The sequence below is a fragment of the Pristiophorus japonicus genome, chromosome 12 (assembly GCF_044704955.1).
Source record: "Pristiophorus japonicus isolate sPriJap1 chromosome 12, sPriJap1.hap1, whole genome shotgun sequence".
NCBI lineage: Eukaryota > Metazoa > Chordata > Chondrichthyes > Pristiophoridae > Pristiophorus > Pristiophorus japonicus.
In genome coordinates, this window is record NC_091988.1 from 70383380 (window position 1) to 70406262 (window position 22883).

General features: G+C 47.1%; 1 protein-coding gene across 1 annotated transcript in view; it reads left to right on the plus strand.

Moving 5' to 3' along the window:
- The window catches only part of cfap100 (cilia and flagella associated protein 100), a 44001-nt gene extending 22271 nt beyond the window's left edge, over nt 1–21730 (plus strand). Inside the window, exons 10-16 of the mRNA XM_070895639.1 lie at nt 1852–1936; nt 15357–15417; nt 16610–16761; nt 17013–17148; nt 18122–18324; nt 20223–20316; nt 20863–21730. Of these exons, the coding sequence (XP_070751740.1) occupies nt 1852–1936; nt 15357–15417; nt 16610–16761; nt 17013–17148; nt 18122–18324; nt 20223–20316; nt 20863–20979 (848 nt within the window). The 3' untranslated portion in view covers nt 20980–21730. The remainder of the gene's footprint in view (nt 1–1851; nt 1937–15356; nt 15418–16609; nt 16762–17012; nt 17149–18121; nt 18325–20222; nt 20317–20862) is intronic.
- Nucleotides 21731–22883: the final 1153 nt, after the last annotated feature.

Genomic DNA, 22883 nt, shown 5'->3' on the forward strand with positions numbered 1-22883 from the left:
GAACACAAAAGTCGGTGATTCAGTAAAGAATGAGCGATCATGTTTTTTTTAATCATTCATTCTCAGGATGTGGGCGTCGTTGGCAAGGCTGGCATTTATTGCCCATCCCTAGTTGCCCTGAGAAGATGGTGCTGAGAATTCTTCTGTTTAATACAACTGAGTCTTACTAGGCCAGTTTCAGGGGGCAGTTAACAGACAACCACGGTGGGTGTGCGCGTCTGGAGTCACCTATAGGCCCAGACTGGCCCAGGCAGGTTTCTTTCCCGAAAGGGACATCAGTGAACCTGTTGGGTTTTTATGACAATCCGACAGCATGGTCACTTTTACTGACACCAGTCTTTTATTTCCAGATTTATTTTAAACTGAATTCAAATTCTTAATCTGCCCAGGATGGGATTTGAACTCGCGTTCTCCGGATTATTAGTCCAGTTACAGCGCCGTATCCTTGCGTTACTGGACTAGTAAAAGGCTTACATAAGAGCATAAGAAATAGGAGCAGGGTTAGGTCACCTGGCCCGTCGAGCCTTTTTCGGTATTCAGTATTCAGTAAGATCATGGCTGATCTGATCCACTCAGATCCACTTCCCTGCCTGCTCCCCATTACCCTTTTTTCCCTTATCGCTCAATAATCTGTCTCTTAAATATGTTCAATGGCCCAGCCTCCACAGCTCTCAGGGGCAGAGAATTCCATAGATTTACAATCCTCAGAGAAAAAATTCCTCCTCATCTCAGTTTTAAATGGGCATCCCTTATTCTGAGACAATTTCCCCTAGTTTTAGTTTCCCCTATGAGTGGAAATATCCTCTCTGTATCCAACTTGTCGAGCCCTCTCATTATCTTATATGTTTCAATAAGATCATCGCTCATTCTTCTGAACTCCAATGTGTACAGGCCCAACCTACTCAATCTATCTTCATAAGTCAACCCCCACATCTCCGGAATCAACCTAGTGAACCTTCTCTGAACAGCCTCCAATGCAAGTATATCCTTCCTTAAATATGGAGACCAAACTGTACGCAGTCTCCAGGTATGGCCTCACCAATAACCTGTACAGTTGTAGCAGGACTTCTCTACTTTTATACTCTATCCCCCTTGCAATAAAGGCCAACATTCCATTTGCCTTCCTGATTACTTGCTGTATCTGCATACTAACTTGTTGTGTTTCATGCACAAGGACCTCAAGTCCCTCTGTACTGCAAAACTTTGTAATTTTTCTCTCTTTAAATTATAATTTGCTTTTCTATTTTTTCTGCAAAAGTGAATAACCTCACATTTTTCTGCATTATTATACTCTATCTGCCAAATTTTTGCCCATTCACTTAGCCTGTCTATATTCCTTTACAGATTTTTTGTGTCCTCACAATTTGCTTTCCCACCCATCTTTGTATCATCAGCAAACTTTGCAACATTACACTTGGTCCCTTCATCCAAGTCATTAATATAGATTGTAAATAGTTGAGGCCCCAGCACCGATCCCTACGGCACCCCACTAGTTACTGTTTGCCAACCTGAAAATGACCCGTTTATCCCGACGCTTCAGGGGAGGCTGATGAAATGAACAGATAGTTGGTTCCCCTGAGCAAGGAAAGGAGAAAAAACATTTAGCCAGCTGTCCTGCCTCTGTTCATCATTCGGAGCCCGTTGCACTGGTCTCTACAGTCAAATAGCCTACCATGACCTGCGGGGAATGGTCACTTGGCTCAGGCTACCTGGGACACCATACCCTAGCAAGTGAGAGAGGGCAAATTTTTTAGTTGTGTGTGTGGATATGTACGATGGACCGAATGGCCTCCTCTTGTGCCGTATAGAAAGTTTCCAACGCATTTAAGACGTTCTTCTCCTCCCATCTAGGAAACGTCAGCAAGGCTGGTGTCCAACCTCTCGCAGACATCCGAGTGGTAAAGACGGCCACAAAGACCGCGGTTGACAGAAAAAGGTAGGTGACGCATCGAGTCCACAGCACCGATGCCCGTGACGCAGAGAGGGAGGCTCGGAGGGAAGATTGCAGGAACTTAACCGTGTATTACCAGAGGAAATGTAACTGCAGGCATAGCATGTTCGTTAATGGACAGGTGAATTTATAATGGGGAACAAAGAAATGGCAGACCAATTGAACAAATACTTTGGTTCTGTCTTCACTAAGGAAAACACAAATACCCTTCATTAAGGAAGACACAAATAACCTTCGGGAAATACTTGGGGACCGAGGGTCTAGTGAGAAGGAGGAACTGAAGGAAATCCTTATTAGGCGGGAAATTGTGTTAGGGAAATTGATGAGATTGAAGGCCGATAAGTCCCCGGGGCCTGATAGTCTGAATCCCTGAGTACTTAAGGAAGTGGCCTTAGAAATAGTGGATGCATTGGTGATCATTTTCCAACAGTCTATCGACTCTGGATCAGTTCCTATGGACTGGAGGGTAGCTAATGTAACACCACTTTTTAAAAAAGGAGGGAGAGAAAACAGGTAATTATAGACCGGTTAGCCTGACATCAGTAGCGGGGAAAATGTTGCAATCAGTTATTAAAGATGAAATAGCAGCGCATTTGGAAAGCAGTGACAGGATCAGTCCAAGTCAGCATGGATTTATGAAAGGGAGATCATGCTTGCCAAATCTTCTGGAATTTTTTGAGGATGTAACTAGTAGAGTGGATAAGGGGGAGCTAGTGGATGTGGTGTATTTGGACTTTCAAAAGGCTTTTGACAAGGTCCCACACAAGAGATTGGTGTGCAAAATTAAAGCACACGGTATTGTGGATAATGTACTGACGTGGATAGAGAACTGGTTGGCAGACAGGAAGCAGAGAGTCGGGATAAATGGGTCCTTTTCAGAATGGCAGGCAGTGACTAGTGGGGTGCCACAGGGCCTCAGCTAGTTACAATATACATTAATGATTTAGATGAAGGAATTGAGTGTAATATCTCCAAGTTTGCAGATGACACTAAACTGGGTGGTGGTGTGAGCTGTGAGGAGGACGCTAAGAGGCTGCAGGGTGACTTGGACAGGTTAGGTGAGTGGGCAACTGCATGGCAGATGCAGTATAATGTGAATAAATGTGAGGTTATCCACTTTGGGGGCAAAAACACGAAGGCAGAATATTATCTGAATGGCGGCAGATTAGGAAAAGGGGAGGTGCAACGAGACATGGGTGTCATTGGTGCATCAGTCATTGAAAGTTGGCATGCAGGTACAGCAGGCGGTGAAGAAGGCAAATAGTATGTTGGCCTTCATAGCTAGGGGATTTGAGTATCGGAGCAGGGAGGTCTTGCTGCAGTTGTACAGAGCCTTGGTGAAGCCTCACCTGGAATATTGTGTTCAGTTTTGGTCTCCTAATCTGAGGAAGGACGTTCTTGCTATTGAGGGAGTGCAGCGAAGGTTCACCAGACTGATTCCCGGGGTGGCTGGACTGACATATGAGGAGAGACTGGATTGACTGGGCCTTTATTCACTGGAGTTTAGAAGGATGAGAGGGGATCTCATAGAAACATATAAAATTCTGACGGGACTGGACAGGTTAGATGCGGGAAGAATGTTTCTGATGTTGGGGAAGTCCAGAACCAGGGGACACAGTCTAAGGATAAGGGGTAAGAACATAAGAACATAAGAATTAGGAACAGGAGTAGGCCATCTAGCCCCTCGAGCCTGCTCCGCCATTCAATAAGATCATGGCTGATCTGGTCGTGGACTCAGCTCCACTTACCCGCCCTCTCCCCGTAACCCTTAATTCCCTTATTGCTTAAAAATCTATCTATCTTTGACTTGAAAACATTCAATGAGCCAGCCTCAACTGCTTCCTTGGGCAGAGAATTCCACAGATTCACAACCCTCTGGGAGAAGAAATTCTTTCTCAACTTGGTTTTAAATTGGCTCCTCCGTATTTTGAGGCTGTGCCCCCTAGTTCTAGTCTCCCCCACCAATGGAAACAGCCTCTTTGCCTCTATCTTGTCTATCCCTTTCATGATTTTAAATGTTTCTATAAGATCACCCCTCATCCTTCTGAACTCCAAGGAGTAAAGACCCAGTCTACTCAATCTATCATCATAAGGTAACCCCCTCATTTCTCGAATCAGCCTAGTGAATCGTCTCTGTACCCCTTCCAAAGCTAGTATATCCTTCCTTAAGTAAGGTGACCAAAACTGCACGCAGTACTCCAGGTGCGGCCTTACCAATACCTTATACAGTTGCAGCAAGACCTCCCTGCTTTTGTACTCCATCCCTTTCGCAATGAAGACCAACATTCCATTTGCCTTCCTGATTACCTGCAAACTAACTTTTTGGGATTCATGCACAAGGACCCCCAGGTCCCTCTGCACCACAGCATGTTGTAATTTCTCCCCATTCAAATAATATTCCCTTTTACTGTTTTTTTTTTTCCCCAAGGTGGATGACCTCACACTTTCCGACATTGTATTCCATCTGCCAAACCTTAGCCCATTCGCTTAACCTATCCAAATCTCCTTGCAGCCTCTCTGAGTCCTCTACACAACCCGCTTTCCCACTAATCTTGGTGTCATCTGCAAATTTTGTTGCACTACACTCTGTCCCCTCCTCTAGGTCATCTATGTATATTGTAAACAGTTGTGGTCCCAGCACTGATCCCTGTGGCAGACCACTAACCACTGATTTCCAACCGGAAAAGGACCCATTTATCCCGACTCTCTGCTTTCTGTTCGCCAGCCAATTCTCTATCCATGCTAATGCATTTCCTCTGACTCTGCGTACCTTTATCTTCTGCAGTAACCTTTTGTGTGGCACCTTATCGAATGCCTTTTGGAAATCTAAATACACCGCATCCATCGGTACACCTCTATCCACCATGCTCGTTATATCCTCAAAGAATTCCAGTAAGTTAGTTAAACATGATTTCCCTTTCATGAATCCATGCTGCGTCTGCTTGATTGCACTATTCCTATCCAGATGTCCCGCTATTTCTTCCTTAATAGTTTCAAGCATTTTCCCCACTACAGATGTTAAGCTAACCGGCCTATAGTTACCTGTCTTTTGTCTGCCCCCTTTTTTAAACAGAGGCGTTACATTAGCTGCTCTCCAATCCGCTGGTACCTCCCCAGAGTCCAGAGAATTTTGGTAGATTATAACAAATGCATCTGCTATAACTTCCACCATCTCTTTTAATACCCTGGGATGCATTTCATCAGGACCAGGGGACTTGTCTACCTTCAGTCCCATTAGTCTGTCCAGCACTACCTCCCTAGTGATAGTGATCATCTCAAGGTCCTCCCTTCCCACATTCCTATGACCAGCAATTTTTGGCATGATTTTTGTGTCTTCCACTGTGAAGACGGAAGCAAAATAATTGTTTAAGGTCTCAGCCATTTCCACATTTCCCATTATTAAATCCCCCTTTTCATCTTCTAAGGGACCAACATTTACTTTAGTCACTCTTTTCCGTTTTATATATCTGTAAAAGCTTTTACTATCTGTTTTTATGTTTTGCGCAAGTTTACCTTCGTAATCTATCTTCCCTTTCTTTATTGCTTTTTTAGTCATTCTTTGCTGTTGCTTAAAATCTTCCCAATTCTCTAGTTTCCCACTAACCTTGGCCACCTTATACGCATTGGTCTTTGATTTGATACTTTCCTTTATTTCCTTGGTTATCCACGGCTGGTTATCTCTTCTCTTGCCGCCCTTCTTTTTCACTGGAATATATTTTTGTTGAGCATTATGAAAGTCCTTAAAAGTCCTCCACTGTTCCTCAATTGTGCCACCGTTTAGTCCTTGTTTCCAGTCTACTTTAGCCAACTCTGCCCTCATCCCACTGTAGTCCCCTTTGTTTAAGCATAGTACGCTCGTTTCTGACACAACTTCCTCATCCTCAGTCTGTATTACAAATTCAACCATCTTGTGATCACTCATTCCGAGAGGATCTTTTACGAGGAGATCGTTTATTTTTCCTGTCTCGTTACACAAGACCAGATCTAAGATAGCTTGCTCCCTTGTAGGCTCTGTTACATACTGTTCTAAGAAACAATCCCGTATGCATTCTATGAATTCTATAAATGGGTAAGCCATTTAGGACTGAGATGAGGAAAAACTTCTTCACTCAGAGTTTTTAACCTGTGGAATTCTCTACCGCAGAGAGTTGTTGATGCCAGTTCATTGGATATAGTCAAGAGAGTGTTAGATATGGCCCTTATGGCTAAAGGGATCAAGGGGTATGGAGAGAAAACAGAAAAAGGGTGCTGAGGGAATGATCAGCCATGATCCTATTGAATGGTAGTGCAGGCTCGAAGGGCCCAATGGCCTACTCCTGCACCTATTTTCTATGTTTCTATGAAGCAGGAAAGAAAGACTTGGGGCTGGATTTTATGGTTTTCTGTTTTCGGAGCGAAAACTGAGGCGAGGCGGTAAAGTTACTGCCCGGGAATAGTTTGCGCTTTGGTAAGAAAGTTTGGGCATCTGGGCCCTGCGTCAGGGGGCACAGCGCGAAGGGAGGCGTTGTACACTTTTCGTGGCACAAGGATGGGAAACTTGTGAACTAAAGAGCCGAGCCGAGTGCGCTCCGAGAGAGGCCGGGGGTTGGGGTGGGGGGGGTGGGGGGGAGTAGAGACCTTTTTATTTAAAAAAAAAAATAAATTCCCAAAACATTGCCCATGCCACAACACAAATCGCTAAAAAAATTAAAAGAACAAACACTCGCACTTACCTTCGGAGTACTTTACGTTCCTCACCGCTGATGGCATAGCTGGACCACTCTGGTTTCCCAGGCGGTTGTTGCGGGCGCACTTCCGGCAAAAGTCTAAATTATTGCCAGTGTCGCAACGAGAGGCCTTGCACAGCTGGCGTAGCTCCGCCCGGCGGTGCTGCAAATCCCAACCTGAGGATCATTGCCTTTTCCGCCACTCTGGGGCGAAACTGGGAACGCAAAGGACCGGAAAATCCAGCGCCTTTCACGACCACCTGACGTCTCAAAGCGCTTTACAGCCAATGAAGTACTTTTTGGAGTGTAGTTCCTCTTGTAATATAGGAAGCTCGGCAGCCAATTTGCGCACAAGCAAGTTCACACAAATAACAATCTGTTTTTTTTTTGTTATGTTGATTGAGGGATAAATATTAACCAGGACACCGGGGATAATTCCCTTGCCCTTCTTTGAAATAGTGTCATGGGATCTTTTACGTCCACTTGACAGAGAAGACGGGGCCTCGGTTTAACATCTTATCAGTAATGCACTGAATTGTCAGCCTAGATTATTGTGCTCAAGTTTCTGGAGTGGGACTTGAACCCACAACCTTCTGACTTAGAGGCAAGTGCACTACTCACTGAGCCACAGCTGACACAAGGGTAACAAAGGATAATGGGCGTTGCTGAGATTGGCAGAGGGGTGCCCAGTGCTGCGTCCACCGGTATATAGAAATCTTAAAATTTGACGATGGGGCAAAGTTCGAGGGATTGGCAGTCAGCCTGAGCCAGACAGTCAGGCGGCAATGATTCAAATTTAGCAATTACTCCCTTCTCTCTCCTGAAGATCCTGAAATGTGGGTCCCAAGGATTATATAGGATATATGGCACAGATACAGGCCCAACCAGTCCATGCCGGCGTTTATGCTCCACTCAAGCCACCACCTATCTTTCCTCATCTAAATCTATCAACATAACCCTCTATTCCCTTCTCCCTCATATGCTTGTCTAGCCTTCCCGTAAATGTATCGGTACTATTCGCTTCAACCACTCACTGTGGCAGCGAGTTCCACATTCTCACCACTCGTTTTAGGTAAAGAATTTTCTTGTGAATTCCCTATTGGATTTCTTGGTAAACATCTTATATTGATGGCCTCTAGTTATGCTCTTCCCCACAAGTGGAAACATTCTCCCTCTATCCACTCTGTCAAAACCTTTCATAATTTTAAAGACCTCTATTAGGTCACCCCTCAGCCTTTTTTCAAGAGAAAAGAGACCCAGTCTGTTCATCCTTTCTTGATATGTATGCCCTCGTATTTCTGGTATCACCTTATAAATCTGCTCTGCACCCTCTCCAGTGCCTCTATCCTTTTTATAATATGGCGACCAGAACTGTACGCAGTGCTCCAAGTGTGGTCTAATCAAAGTTTAGCATAACGTCCCTATTTTTCAGTTCTAGACCCCTGGAAATAAACCCTTTGATTTGCTTTTTTTATGGCCTTGCTAATCTGTGCCGCAACTTTTAGCGATTTATGTATTTGTACTCCTTTGTTCCTCTATCCCACCCAGACTCTCACCCTCCAAATAATAAGTGACCTCCCTATTCTTCCTACCAAGATGTAACTTGTTCCTGTCATTGGAAAAATGCTGGAGTCTGTTATTAAAGAAGCAGTAACGGGACATTTAGAAAAGCATAATTCAATCAAGCAGAGTCAGCATGGTTTTATGAAAGGGAAATTATGTTTGACAAGTTTGCTGGAGTTCTTTAAGGATGTAATGAGCAGGGTGGATAAGGGGGAACCAGTGGATATGGTGTATTTGGATTTCCAGAAGGCATTTGATAAGGTGCCACATAAGAGATTACTGCACAAGTTAAAAGCTCATGCGGTTGGGGGTAATATATTAGCATGGATAGAGGATTGGTTAACTAACAGAAAACAGAGTCGGGATAAATGGGTCATTTTCCGGTTGCAAATAGTGACTAGTGGGGTGCCGCAGGGATCGGTGCTGGGTCCTCAACTATTTACAATCTATATTAATGACTTGGATGAAGGGACCGAGTGTAATGTAGCCAAGTTTGCTAATGATACAAAGATGGGTGGGAAAACAAATTGTGAGGACACAAAGATTCTGCAAAGGGATATAGACAGGCTAAGTGAGTGGGCAAAAATTTGGCAGATGGAGTATAATGTGGGAAAATGTGAGATTATCCACTTTGGCAGTAAAAATAGAAAAGCAAATTATAATTTAAATGGAGAAAAATTGCAAAGTGCTGCAGTACAGAGGGACCTGGGGGTCCTTGTGCATGAAACACAAAAGGTGCAGCAAATAATCAGGAAGGCAAATGGAATGTTGGCTTTTATTGCAAGGGGGATAGGGTATAAAAGCAGAGAAGTCCTGCTATAGTTGTACAGGGTGTTAGTGAGGCCACACCTGCAGTACTGCGCACAGTTTTGGTCTCTATTTAAGGAAGGATATACTTGCATTGGAGGCTGTTCAGAGAAGGTTCACTAGGTTGATTCCAGAGATGAGGGGGTTGACTTATGAGGATAGGTTGGGCCTATACACATTGGAATTCAGAAGAATGAGAGGTGATCTTATTGAAACATATAAGATAATGAGGGGGCTCGACCCAAGGTGGATGTAGAGTGGATATTTCCACTGATGGGGGAGACTAAAACTAGGGGACATAATCTTAGAATAAGAGGCCGCCCATTTTAAACTGAGATGAGGAGAAATTTCTTCTGAGGGTTGTAATTCTATGGCATTCTCTGCCCAGAGAGCTGTGGAGGCTGGGTCATTGAATATATTTAATGAGGAGATAGACAGATTTTTGAGCGATAAGGGATTAAAGGGTTATGGGGAGCGGGCAGGGATGTGGAGCTGAGTCCTTGATCTTATTGAATGGCGGAACAGGCTTGAGGGACCAAATGGCCTACTCCTGCTCCTATTTCTTACGTTCTTATGTAATACCTCATGTTTATCTGTGTTTAACTTCATTTGCCAATTATATGCCCATTCTTCTCGCAATTTGTTGCAGTCCTCCTCAGTATTGACTATACCCCCCCAATATAGTGTCATCCACAAATTTAGAAATTGTGTTTTTGATTCCAAAGTCTAAATTGTTAATATAAATTGTGAACAACAGTGGTCCCAGCACTAATCCTTTTGGAACACCACTACCCACCTTCTGCCACTGTGAATAGCTACCTTTTACCCCTACTCTCTGCTTTCTGTCTTGAAGCCAGCTAGCTATCCATTCTTGTTACTTGTTCCCTGACTCCGCATTCTCTGACCTTGTTCAACAGTCCATTATGGGGTACCTTATCGCAGACCTTCTGAAAATCTAGATAAATTACTTCTACTGCATTACCATTGTCTACTCTCGCGATTAACTCTTCAAAATATTTAATGAGATTGGTCAAGCAAGACTTTCTCTTTTGAAATCCATGCTGACTATTTGATATTATATTTTTAGTTTCTAGGTATTCTTCTATTTTCTCCTTTAGTAGGGATTCCATTATTTTTCCCATCACCGATGTGAAGCTGACTGGTCTATAAATTCCCTGGACATGTTCTATCCCCCTTCTTAAATATAGGTATTCTGTTAGCTCAGTCAGTCCTCTGGCACTACACCTTTTTCTAATGAATTATTAAATGTGTGTAGTAAGGCCTCTGCTATCTCTTCCCTGGATTCTTTTAAAATGCGTGGGTGCAATCCGGACCAGGGGTTTTATCCTCTTTGAGTTTGATTAGTTTATTTAATTTAATATATCCCCTCTTTTTATTTTAAATGTACTCATTTCATTACTAATCTCATCATCCAATGTCATGTCCACCTGTTCTATCTCCCTGGTAAATACTGAAGCAAAATAATTATTTAATATTTCTGCCATCTCTCTATCGTTGCCTGTAGTATTATCTTGTCTATCCCTTAATGGCCCTATACCCATCCTAACCTTCATTTTTTTAAATTGATGTGCCTGTAAAATATTTAACTATTTTGTTTTATGTTCCTTGATCATTTAGTTTCATAATTCTTCTTTGCCTTCCCAGTTGTTTTTTTTTAAACTTCTCTCCTAATCTTTTCGTGTTCTCCCTTATCATGCACTCCCCTGCTGTCTCTGTACTTAATGTATGCCTCTTTCCTTACCCTCAATTCTTCCCTAATGGCTTTATTAATCCATGGAGTCTCATTAGTGTTTAGTTTGTTCTTTCCTTTTGTGGAATATATTGTTCCTGCACCCTGTTCAACACTGCGTTAAATGTTTCCCATTGCTGTTCTACACCTACATGTTTTTGCCAATATTGTTGCCCATTTTATTTTCCCAAGTTCTATTCTCAGTCCTTCAAAATCATCTTTTCTCCAATCTATTACCCTGGTTTTTGTCATATTTGTGTCCTCAGTTATGATCTTAAAGCGTATTATATTATGGTCACTATTGCCTAGATGTTCCCCTACTTTTGCTGCTCTTGGTTCATTCCCCATTACTAGATCCAATAGTGAATTCTCCCTTGTGGGCTTTTTACATAGTGGCTTAGAAAGGAGTCCTGTACATATTGTAGGAACTCCACTCCCTTATCCTCTTCTGTCCAATTAATATCGGGGTAGTTGAAATCCCCCATGATTATTATTTTATGTTTTTTTACTCATTTCCCTAATTTGCCTGCATATTTCTTCTTCCACCACCCTCCCCCCCCCCCCCCTCCACTATTAGATGGTCTGCAGTCTGTGTGATTGATCCTTTATTATTTTTTATCTCTATCTGTATGGATTTTATTTTTGTCTTGCTGATAGCTGTGTCACTTTTTTCTACTGCCATTATGTTATCCCTAATAAGTACAGCTACTCCACCTCCCTTTTTCCTCCCCTCTATCTTTTCTAAATATGTTATACCCTGCAATGTTTAATTCCCAGTCCTGATTTTTGTTTGACCATGTTTCAGTAATCCTTACTATGTCTAGTTCCTCACAACGCACGAGTGCCTCCAGCTCCCCTGTTTTATTACTGACACTGTGTGCATTGCTATACAGACAGTGTAACTCATTGTTAATAGCATTTCCTCTTACTTCATGTTTAACCATCTTTTAAGACTCTTGTTCTGTAACTCTATTTATTCCCTTGCCATCAATGTCCCCCCCTTACTTTATTCTTTCCTATGTTCTCATTTCCTGTTTTGTTTATATTTAGGCTGGTTACGTTTCTTGTAGATCCCCCCCCATCCCCCCCCCCTCTTACTAGTTTAAAGCCTTTGCCAGCTCCCAATTTACCCTTTCTGCTAGGACATGGGTCCCATCCCGGTTCAGGTGGAGCCCGTCCCATCGCTACAGCTCCTACCTGTCCCAGAACTGGTGCCAGTGTCCCATGAAAAGGAACCTCCTTCCCACACCAACCCTTTATCCGCGTGTTAATTCTCCTGATCTGTCTGCTTCTATACCAATTTGCCATGGCTCGGGCAATAATCTAGAGATTATTACCCTCTAGGTCCTGCTTTTTAATTGAGCCTAACTCTTGATACTCTTTCAGCAGGACCTCCTCCCTGTTCCTACCTATGTCATTTGTTCCAACGTGGACCACAACAACTGGATTTACCCGCTCCCTTTCCAAGTTCCTCTCCAGCCACCGTGAGATTCCCTTATCCTGGCACCGGATAGGCAACACACCCTTCAGGATTCTCGTTCTTGGCTGCAGAGGATGCTATCTATCTCCCTAATTATAGAGTCTCCTATCACCCCCACATTTCTATTCTGCTCTCTCCCCATCCCCAACAGCCTCCTGAGCCACGCTGCCTGGCCTGTATTGTGACTGTCTTCCTCGCAGTCCTTCTCCTTGTCCTCACAGGTAGCGAATACATCGTACCTGTTGGACAGGACCAGTGTCTACAGGACCTCCTTCTCCACCTCTCCTAAATCCCCACTACCCAGCTCCCTAACAATCACACCCTCCCCTTCCTGAACCTGTGCTTTCCTCTGGCGTGTGACTGTACTCTGGATTACACTGTCTAGAAATGCCTCCCCCTCCCTTATATGTCGGGGTGTCTCCAACTCTCACTCCAGCTCAATCACTCTGAGCCGGAGAGATTCAGGATGGAGACATCTCCTGCAGATGTGTTTGCTCGGGACAGTTTCGCTGTCCACAAACTCCCACATACTGCATAGAAACATAGAAACATAGAAAATAGGTGCAGGAGCAGGCCATTCAGCCCTTCTAGCCTGCACCGCCATTCAATGAGTTCATGGCTGAACATGAAACTTCAGTACCCCCTTCCTGCTTTCTCGCCATAACCCTTGATCCCCCGAGTAGTAAGGACTTCATCTAACTCCCTTTTGAATATATTTAGTGAATTGGCCTCAACTACTTTCTGTGGTAGAGAATTCCACAGGTTCACCACTCTCTGGGTGAAGAAGTTTCTCCTCATCTCGGTCCTAAATGGCTTACCCCTTATCCTCAGACTGTGACCCCTGGTTCTGGACCTCCCCAACATTGGGAACATTCTTTCTGCATCTAACCTGTCTAAACCCGTCAGAATTTTAAACGTTTCTATGAGGTCCCCTCTCATTCTTCTGAACTCCAGTGAATACAAGCCCAATTGATCCAATCTTTCTTGATAGGTCAGTCCCGCCATCCCGGGAATCAGTCTGGTGAACCTTCGCTGCACTCCCTCAATAGCAAGAATGTCCTTCCTCAAGTTAGGAGACCAAAACTGTACACAATACTCCAGGTGTGGCCTCACCAAGGCCCTGTACAACTGTAGCAACACCTCCCTGCCCCTGTATTCAAATCCCCTCGCTATGAAGGCCAACATGCCATTTGCTTTCTTAACCGCCTGCTGTACCTGCATGCCAACCTTCAATGACTGATGTACCATGACACCCAGGTCTCGTTGCACCTTCCCTTTTCCTAATCTGTCACCATTCAGATAATAGTCTGTCTCTCTGTTTTTACCACCAAAGTGGATAACCTCACATTTATCCACATTATACTTCATCTGCCATGCATTTGCCCACTCACCTAACCTATCCAAGTCACTCTGCAGCCTAATAGCATCCTCCTCGCAGCTCACACTGCCACCCAACTTAGTATCATCCGCAAATTTGGAGATACTGCATTTAATCCCCTCGTCTAAATCATTCCACTCACACAACATAAGAACATAAGAAATAGGAGGAGTAGGCCATACGGCCCCTCGAGCCTGCTCTGTCATTTAAGACGATCATGGCTGATCTGATCATGGACTCAGGTCCACTTCCCTGCCCGCTCCCCATAACCCCTTAATCCCTTATCGGTTACAACCTGTCCTGCCATATCTTAGTCTAGCCTTATTTATTTAATTAGTTAAAGCCTTTATTCAATGATTATTTATAGTTACATTAATTAGTTTAACTAGTTAATCTGTAGGTTTGCTACAGTACTTTATAGTTTCTCGCACCCTTTAAACCGCAGTCCTAGGTTAGTGAGAAAAAACCCTTGATACTCACCAACCAGTCGCCTACCTGCTGTCCTTGATTTTGTTGGAAATCGACGAAGGTTCTGCCGCCGCTGATAGCTTCTCCAATTCCCACTCTTTTCAAATTCCCAAATAAAACACTCTGGTTAAGCCCACTCCAGTTCAGGCATTCTGTGCAGAGCACTTGCTCACTGGTCAATGTGCAGTAGGTCAGTCAATGTGTGACTGTCTGTCTGAAACTAGCCTTTCACCCAGAAGAAACCTTATGATGCCCATAAAGTTATCACTGGTGAGGAAATGCAATAGGTGGCACATTGTTGCGACAGTGTAGAGGGAGCTTTACTCTGTATCTAACCCGTGCTGTACCTGCCCTGGGAGTGTTTGATGGGACAGTGTAGAGGGAGCTTTACTCTGTATCTAACCCGTGCTGTACCTGCCCTGGGAGTGTTTGATGGGACAGTGTAGAGGGAGCTTTACTCTGTATCTAACCCGTGCTGTACCTGCCCTGGGAGTGTTTGATGGGACAGTGTAGAGGGAGCTTTACTCTGTATTTAACCCGTGCTGTACCTGCCCTGGGAATGTTTGATGGGACAGTGTAGAAGAAGCTTTACTTTGGATCTGATCCCTGCTCTTCTTCGAAGAGTACCATGGGATCTTTTACATCGAACTGAGAGAGCAGACTGGGTGTCGGTTCATGTCTCATCTGAAAGTCTGACTCCCTCATCATTGCAGTCAGCCTGGATTATGTGCTCCAGTCTCTGGATCTTTTTCAAAATTCATTCACGGTATATGATTGTCGCTGGCAAGGCCACCAATTCTTGCCTTATTGCACTTGAATGGATTGTTGGGTCATTTCAGTTTAAGAGTCAACCACATTATTGTGGGTCTGGAGTCACATATAGGCCAGATCGGGTAAGGACGGCAGATTTCCTTCTCTAAAGGGCATTAGTGAACCAGATGGGTTTTTACAACATTCTTGTAGTTTGATGGTCACCATTACTGATACTAGCCTTTTTATTCCACATTTATTTAAGTAACTGGAACCCAGAATCTTCAGACTCGAAGGTGAGAGAGTGCTATCCACTGAGCCACGGCTGACATCAAAGTTCAAGGCGTTTAACTTTGAGTTGTGAAGTGCACTTTGCTAATATTTGCCCAGGGTAACGTAAGGTAGGGTGTTTGGAGGGAGGAGTGGGGAATGCAAACAGTGAGCAGGTTCTGCCCCTGCTATTAGTTTCTCTATTAATTCTTTGTTTTCTCCTTGCTGAGAAGGAGTACCGCTTATAGCATCTCATCAACAGACACGGATCAGGAATCTTCCGATAGCGATGAGGTTTGTCACACTTGTGGGGGGGGTTCCGGCTGCCTTTGAGAGGCTCTTTTACCCACGCGGCGTATGTTCTTCCACCCACCCACTGCCGCAATCTGGCTGCCCCTCTGTTGCCTCGCTCCTTTGGCTCCTTGTGCTGAAAGAGTCGATGGGCTGCTCTACCCTGGGGGCCTCGCGGCCAAGCCCATTCCTGCTCTCGCTCGACCTCTACTCTTCCCAGTGGGGTCACACGATTTGCAATTGGCGGCAGAAACCCTGCTCTCCAACCCAAGTCTCTGAGGCCAATTCATAGAATTACACAGCACAGGAGGCCATTCGGCCCATCGAGCCTGTGCCGGCTCTGTGAAAGAGCGATCCAATTAGTCCCACTCCCCGCTCTTTCCCCACAGCCCTGCAATTTTTTCCCTTCAAGTATTTACCCAATTACCTTTTGAAAGTTACTCTTGAATCTGCTTCCAGTGCCCTTTCAGGCAGCGCGTTCCCGATCACAACAACTCACTGCGTAAAAACATTCTCCTCCTCTCCCCCTCTGGTTCTTTTGCCAATTATCTTCAATCTGTGTCCTCTGGTTATCCACCCTCCTGCCACTGGAAACAGTGTCTCCTTATTAACTCTATCATAAACTCTCATAATTACTGTTCCACAGACACTGACTCTCATTGGGGTACGGGTTTCAGCGAGACAGAAAGAGGAGGGGTTAGAAAGAGAGCATGAGAGGGGCAGAGAGAAAGCAGCAGGGAGGGAGGGGCAGAGGGATGAGAAGAGAGTGGTAAAGAGAGAAAGGGAGGGGAGGGAGAGAGGCAGAGGGAGGGGAGGAAGGGAGGGTGAGAGGCAAAGGGAGGGGCAGACAGGGAGGGAGAGAGAGGAAGAGGCGGGGCAGACAGTGAAGGGGGGGAGAGGGAGGGGCAGAGAGGGAGGAGGAGGGGGGAGGGAGGAGGGAGGAGGGAGAGAGGGAGGAGGGAGGGAGGGAGGAGGGAGAGAGGGGCAGACGGGGAGGGATGGAGGAAGGGCAGACAGGGGGAGAGGGAGGGGCAGAGAGGGAGGGGGGGGGGGGGGGAGAGAGAGAGAGAGGGAGGGAGGGGCACACGGGGGGAGAGAGAGAGAGAAGGGTTAGAGAGCAGAGCGATGTGCTGTCCTGTGTTAGCCTGAGCTGGATTTGACTCAGTGAGTTTCCTAAATGTTTGATGTTCTGCAGGAGCCTGAACTTTACTTCAAGGATCCCAAGGAGCTCCTGGACCTCTACACTGAGCTGGAGGAACAGAACCTGTCGCTCATCCTCAACTCGCAGGAGACCGAGGAGGCCGTGGAGGAAATCAAACAGGCCATGTCCAACGCACACCATAAAATGTAGGCAGAGCATGTGGTCGGCAGGTACCAATCGCTTGATGCCCCCACCACCCCTCACTGCCTGCTCCCTGGCCCTTCGCCGCCACGCGCCCCTCGCCGGCCCCTGAATGGCTCACTCCTGTGTAACAGGCTCAAGGGGCTGCATGGCCTCCTCCTGTTCCTGTGTAACAGGCTCGAGGGACTGAATGGTAAAGAATTCCACATTTCTTTTTGCAATTGTAAGCGGATAATTTTGCCGGTGTGTTTGGCAGGGTCTGTGAGATGGACTTCCTGAAGCAGCAGCTGAACTTGCTGAACGAGGCCGTGGCCAAGGAGGAGAGCCGGGCCGCGGAGCTGGAACTCAAAGCCAAGATGTTCTCCTTCAGCCAGAGCACAATCGAGGATCAGGTACTGGCAGCTTCCCCGAGGTCAGGTCCTGTCACATTCGGGGGGGGCGGTGGGGTGGTCCGCAACCCCTCCGCCCTGCAAATTCTTCCCCTTCCAATTCCCTTCCGAATGTTGTTGCTGAATCTACTTCCAGGCAGCGCATTCCAGATCATAACAGCTTGTTGCACAAATACAATTCTCATCTCCCTCTGGTTCATTTGCCAATTATCTTAAATCTGTGTCCTCTGGTTACCGACTCTCCTGCCACTGGAAACAGTTTCTCCCTATCCATTCTATCAAAACCCCTCATGGTTTTGAACGCCTCTGTTAAATCTCCTCTTAACCTTCTCTGCTCTAAGGAGAACAATCCCAACTTCTCTGGGGGGGTCAGAGGAAATTGGCAGTTTGCAAGGATGTCAAGGCCTTGAGAGGAGATGGTTCCAGGGACTAGGGACTTCAGTTGGGTGGAGAGACTGGAGAAGCTGGGTTGTTGTGGACGCTGCTCCGGTGTCTCTCGCACGCTGATGGATACCACTCACCGGAACAGAAAGCAACTCTTGCTGTTTATTTCCCCCCCCCCCAATCCCACTCCAGGGACTTGTGCACATAAATCTAGGCTGACACGCCAGAGGGAGCGCTGCACTGTTGGAAGTGCCGTCTTTCAGATGCAACGTTAAACCGAGGCCTCGTCTGCCCTCGCAGGTGGATATAAAATATCCCATGGCATTATTTCGAACAAGAGCAGGGGCATTCTCCCTGGTGTCCTGGGACCAATATTTATCCCTCAATCAACATAACAAAAAAAAACAGATGATCTGGTCATTATCACATTGCTGTTTGTGGAAGCTTGCTGTGCGCAAATTGGCTGCCGCATTTCCCACATTACAACAGTGACTGCACTCCAAAAGTACTTCATTGGCTGTAAATCGCTTTGAGACGCCTGGTGGTCGTGAAAGGCGCTATATAAATGCAAGTCTTTTTCTTTCTTTCCCAGGATAAGATGCTGGAGGCCCTGGATCAGAAGGTGGGAGAGGTTTACCGAGCCTGTATCGGGGAGAACGAGGCCAACATGAGCACGCTGCAGATGCTGACCAGTATCGAGAACTACCTGGAGGACCTGTTCGAGGGCCTGGAGAAGCTGCCTCGGGATAAAGTGGAATTGGCCGAGAGGAACAAAGAGAAGGAGAGGAGGATGAGGTAGAGATGGTGCCGCAAGGTGGCTGAGATTGCCCTCTGCATGCTGCATGCTGAAACACCTGACATTTAGCACTAACCTTACAAAGCCCGGTGGGAGAGTAAGCTGTGAGGAGGACGCAAAATGGTATAGACTGGTTAAGCGAGTGGGCAAGAAGGTGGTAGATGGAGTCTAATGTTGGAGAATTGTGTAATTATCCACTTTGGTAGGAAGAATGGAAAAGCAGAATATTTTTTAAAAGGTGAGAGACTAGGGGCTAGAAATTGCATAGGGGGAGTGCAAAAATATCACCGGGCGCTACCTAATTCCAGCAAATGCAAACTTCCGGTTTAGCACTCCAGGAGGGAAGTGGATCGCTAAATCAAACGCAACCACTTCCCTTGGAGCATTAAACAGGCAGGAGGGGTGGTAGTGCAACGTTGTACCGCTATGTCCAGTGACGCGCTGCCGGGATCGGAGGCTCCCTCCCACCCTTCCTTAAAAAGGGCTGATCAATCGCCGCACAACAAAATAGTGAAACATTGACCCAAGGGAGCAATATAGATTTTACGCTTTCCCCAAGCAGCAATACCTTTAAATACCGCTCCCCACGCAGCCGATCGACCTTACAACGCCTCCTGCAGCTGCTGGTGTTGACGCCTGGCGATGCTGCAGGGGGGGCGGTACCGAAGTTCGCATCCGGGGGTTACGCACCGGTTGACACCACCATCTCTGGGGCGCAGGAGATAGTGGCGCTAGGGGTTTACCGCTGCCGCAAATCTCCACGGCATGCTCGCGGGCGTCGGATCTCCCAGTCGCAGAGCCAGTAGTGTCCCGTTATCGCCCCCAGGAGGCACAAAGGAGGCCAATTTCTCCCCCTCGGAAATGTTGGTTTGCAGAGGGATTTGGGTGTCCGTATGCACTAATCACAACGTTAACATGCAGGTACAGCAAACAATTAGGAAGGTAGATGGTATGTTGGCCTTTATTGCAAGGGGGTTGGAATAAAAGAGTAAAGAAGTCTTGCTACAATTGTACAGGGCCTTGGTGAGACCACACCTGGAGCACTGTGCAGTTTTGCTCTCCTTACCTAAGGAAGGATATACTTGCCACAGAGGGAGTGCAACAAAGATTCACCAGACTGATCCCTGGGATGAGAAATTGAGTGGATTGGGCCTTATAATCTCTGGAGTTTAGAAGAATGAGGTGTGATCTCATTAAAAAATATTAAATTCTGAGGGGGATTGACAGGGTAGATGCTGAGAGGTTGTTTCCCCTGGCTGGGGAGTCTAGAACCAGGGGACACAGTCTCAGGATAAGGGGTCAGCCTTTTAGGACTGATGAGGAGAATCTGGAAATCTCTAATCCAGAGGGGTGTGGAGGCTCAGTCGTTGATTATGTTCAAGGCTGAGATCGTTAGATTTTTGGGCTCGAGGGGGATCAAGGAATATGGGGATCGAGCGGGAAAGTGGAGTAGAGGTCGAAGATCAGCCATGAACTTATTGAATGGCGGAGCAGGCTCGATAAGCCTGCTCCTAATTCTAATGTTCTTATGAGGTTCGTGCTCGTGCTGCCAATTCTTCCTACAGGGATTTCAACCAGGAGACACAAGGGCCACAAAGCAAAGGCAGCTATGGATAGATGAGGAGGCAGGCCAATGTGTGACTGCTCTGCATGTGGAATCCAGAGCTGGCACAGTGAGGATCCTCTGGTCAATCATTGTCTTGACCGATCTCTGCCAGGTTGGGCCATAGCAGCACTCGCCTCTCCAGGAGACGATCGGCCAGGACGTGAAGCTGGGACTGTTGTCACCAGCCATACGGGCACGGACGGGTGGAACAGTCCTTTGCTCAACAGGAACCGCTATCGTCGAAGCGCGTGCATATCTCACTGTGACGCTGTTCTACACTTTATTCCACAGGGTGCGAGAGGAGAGACTGAGGGAGGAGAAGCTTCATCAGGAGGAGCGAATCCAAAGAGCAATGATCAGATCTCAGGCTGAGCACCAGAAAAAGGTACGGCTCAGTCACCAATCTCCTCTCCCTGCTCACTGTACTGAGCTCACCCGAAACCCTGCTGCCCGTTTAACGTCTAATCCGAAAGACGGCCCCCTCCGACAGTGCGGCGCTCCCTCAGTACTGCCCCTCCGACAGTGCGGTGCTCCCTCAGTACTGCCCCTCCGACGGTGCGGCCCCTTCGACAGTGCGGCACTCCCTCAGTACTGCCCCTCCGACAGTGCGGCCCCTTCGACAGTGCGGCACTCCCTCAGTACTGCCCCTCCGACAGTGCGGCCCCTTCGACAGTGCGGCGCTCCCTCAGTACTGCCCCTCCGACAGTGCGGCACTCCCTCAGTACTGCCCCTCCGACAGTGCGGCGCTCCCTCAGTACTGCACTGGGAGTGGCAGCCTGGATTTGGTGCTCACATCTCTCGAGTGGGACTTGACCCCACGACCTGCTGATTCAGAGGTGCAGGTATTGCTGCAGACCTCAGGTGCGAGTCATGCATTGCATGGTATTTTGGGGCTGGGTCAAGTCGAACACTAATTTGTACTTGCCTTCAGACCGGGAGGAGGCTCGTATTTCGATCGAACCCACCTTTGATGAAGGAGATGGTGCCGAAGGACCAAGTCACCACCGACAAGGAGAAGGAGGAGAACGAGTATTACTTTAGTTTTTAAATGTATAGCCTATGAAGGAATGATTGCGGTCTGCACACGTGTAATTATGTTGAAATGTCCCGCTTCGATCTCCGCAGTCTGCAAACAGACGACGTTTTATTTCAAGCAGCCGCTGCCTTTCAAACTACACCAACCCTTTCGACACAATATGCTGCTGTAAGCGTCAGAGTCTCAGTAGCTTTAATTGTCCCCTATATGTAAGTGCAAGTTTGTATTCACAGAAATGGCATGAATTATTGAAATAAATGTGACTAGTTGTCCTCCTTTTTCATGAAGTGATGTGGGTGGGTTTTGTAGCAACGGGCAAACAACCTTCACTTCACTAGGGGGCATAGCTTCAGAATAAGGGGTCGCCCATTTATAACAGAAATGCAGAGGAATTTCTTGAGGATTGTGGCATTCTCTGCCCCAGAGAGCTGTGGAGGCTGGATCATTGACTATATTTAAGGTGGAGATAGACAGATTTCTGAACGATAAGGGAGTCAAGGGTTATGGGGAGCTGAAGTGTAACAAAATTTGCAGATGACACAAAGATTAGTGGGAAAGCGGGTTGTGTAGAGGACAGAGAGAGGCTGCAAAGAGATTTAGATAGGTTAAGCGAATGGGCTAAGGTTTGGCAGATGGAATACAATGTCTGAAAATGTGAGGTCATCCACCTTGGGGGGGGGGGAAAAAAAAAAACAGTAAAAGGGATTATTATTTGAATGGGGAGAAATTACAACATGCTGCGGTGCAGCGGGACCTGGGGTCCTTGTGCATGAAACTCTTTTTGGGAGTAAACAAAAAACATTAAACCGTGCCACCCCCCCCCCCCCCCCGCCCCCCCCCCCCGCCCGATCTGGGGGAAACACCAACCATTTACAAGGCTTTTTTTTTCCTCCTCCAAGTGCCCCCTATAAAAGGGGAGGGGGACACAAAGCACCGGCAATTAAAACAAATTAACTTAAACATAAAATCAAATTAAAATTTGGTTGCCGGGCGTGATGATGCACTCCAGTCCCTCTGGTGCCCACCTCTCGCGGAAGGCCGCGAGCGTACCGGTGGACACCGCGTGCTCCATCTCCAAGGACACCCTGGACCGGATGTATGCGCGGAAGAGAGGCAGGCAGTCTGACCGGCTGATGGCCCCCTTGGCCGTGCCCAGGAGCAGTCCTACGAGGAGGCCCTCAGACCTACCCGCTCCCCTCCGCACAGGGTTCCCGAAGATCAGGAGTGTGGGACTGAAGTGCACACAGAATTTCAGGAGCAACCCCTTTAAATAACAAAACGGGCTGCAACCTTGTGCACTCAATAAAAACATGGAACACGGACTCTTCCAGACCGCAGAAATTGCAGGCGGCCTGGGAGCCCGTGAACCGGCTTAAAAATTTATTGCACGGCACTGCTCCGTGCACCACCCTCCAGGCCAAGTCCCCGACAAATACTGGGAGGACCCCTGCGTAGAATGCCCTCCATCGGGGACCCCCGCCTCCTCCGGACGGCAGGATGGTACGCCATGGCGTGTCCAGACGGCAGGCGAGGATGGCAAAGTTGAGAGTGTGCAGGAGCAGCCCGTACAGGAAACCACTCCGCGCGTAACTGAAAGGCACGGAGGGGATTTCCGTGAGGCGCCGGCCCCCAAGGGAGATTCCAGGGTTTGGCACCGATGAGGAATTCCGTCCGGGGGTCAGTTCGGACGGGATCTCCCCACGTGCTTGAGCCTCCTCGATGCACCTAACGGAGTCGGGGCCCAAAGCTCTTTTTAGCGACTCGATGGCATTGGCCACGTGGCGGACGTTGGCAGAATTTAGGCGCCGCGCCAGCGTGTCTGGCGCCATCCAGTCCGCTCCTCCACCATCGAGCAGGTCCCTGACCCTGGTCACCTCAACAGCCACAGCCCTCTCGTCCGACCGCCACCAAAAACC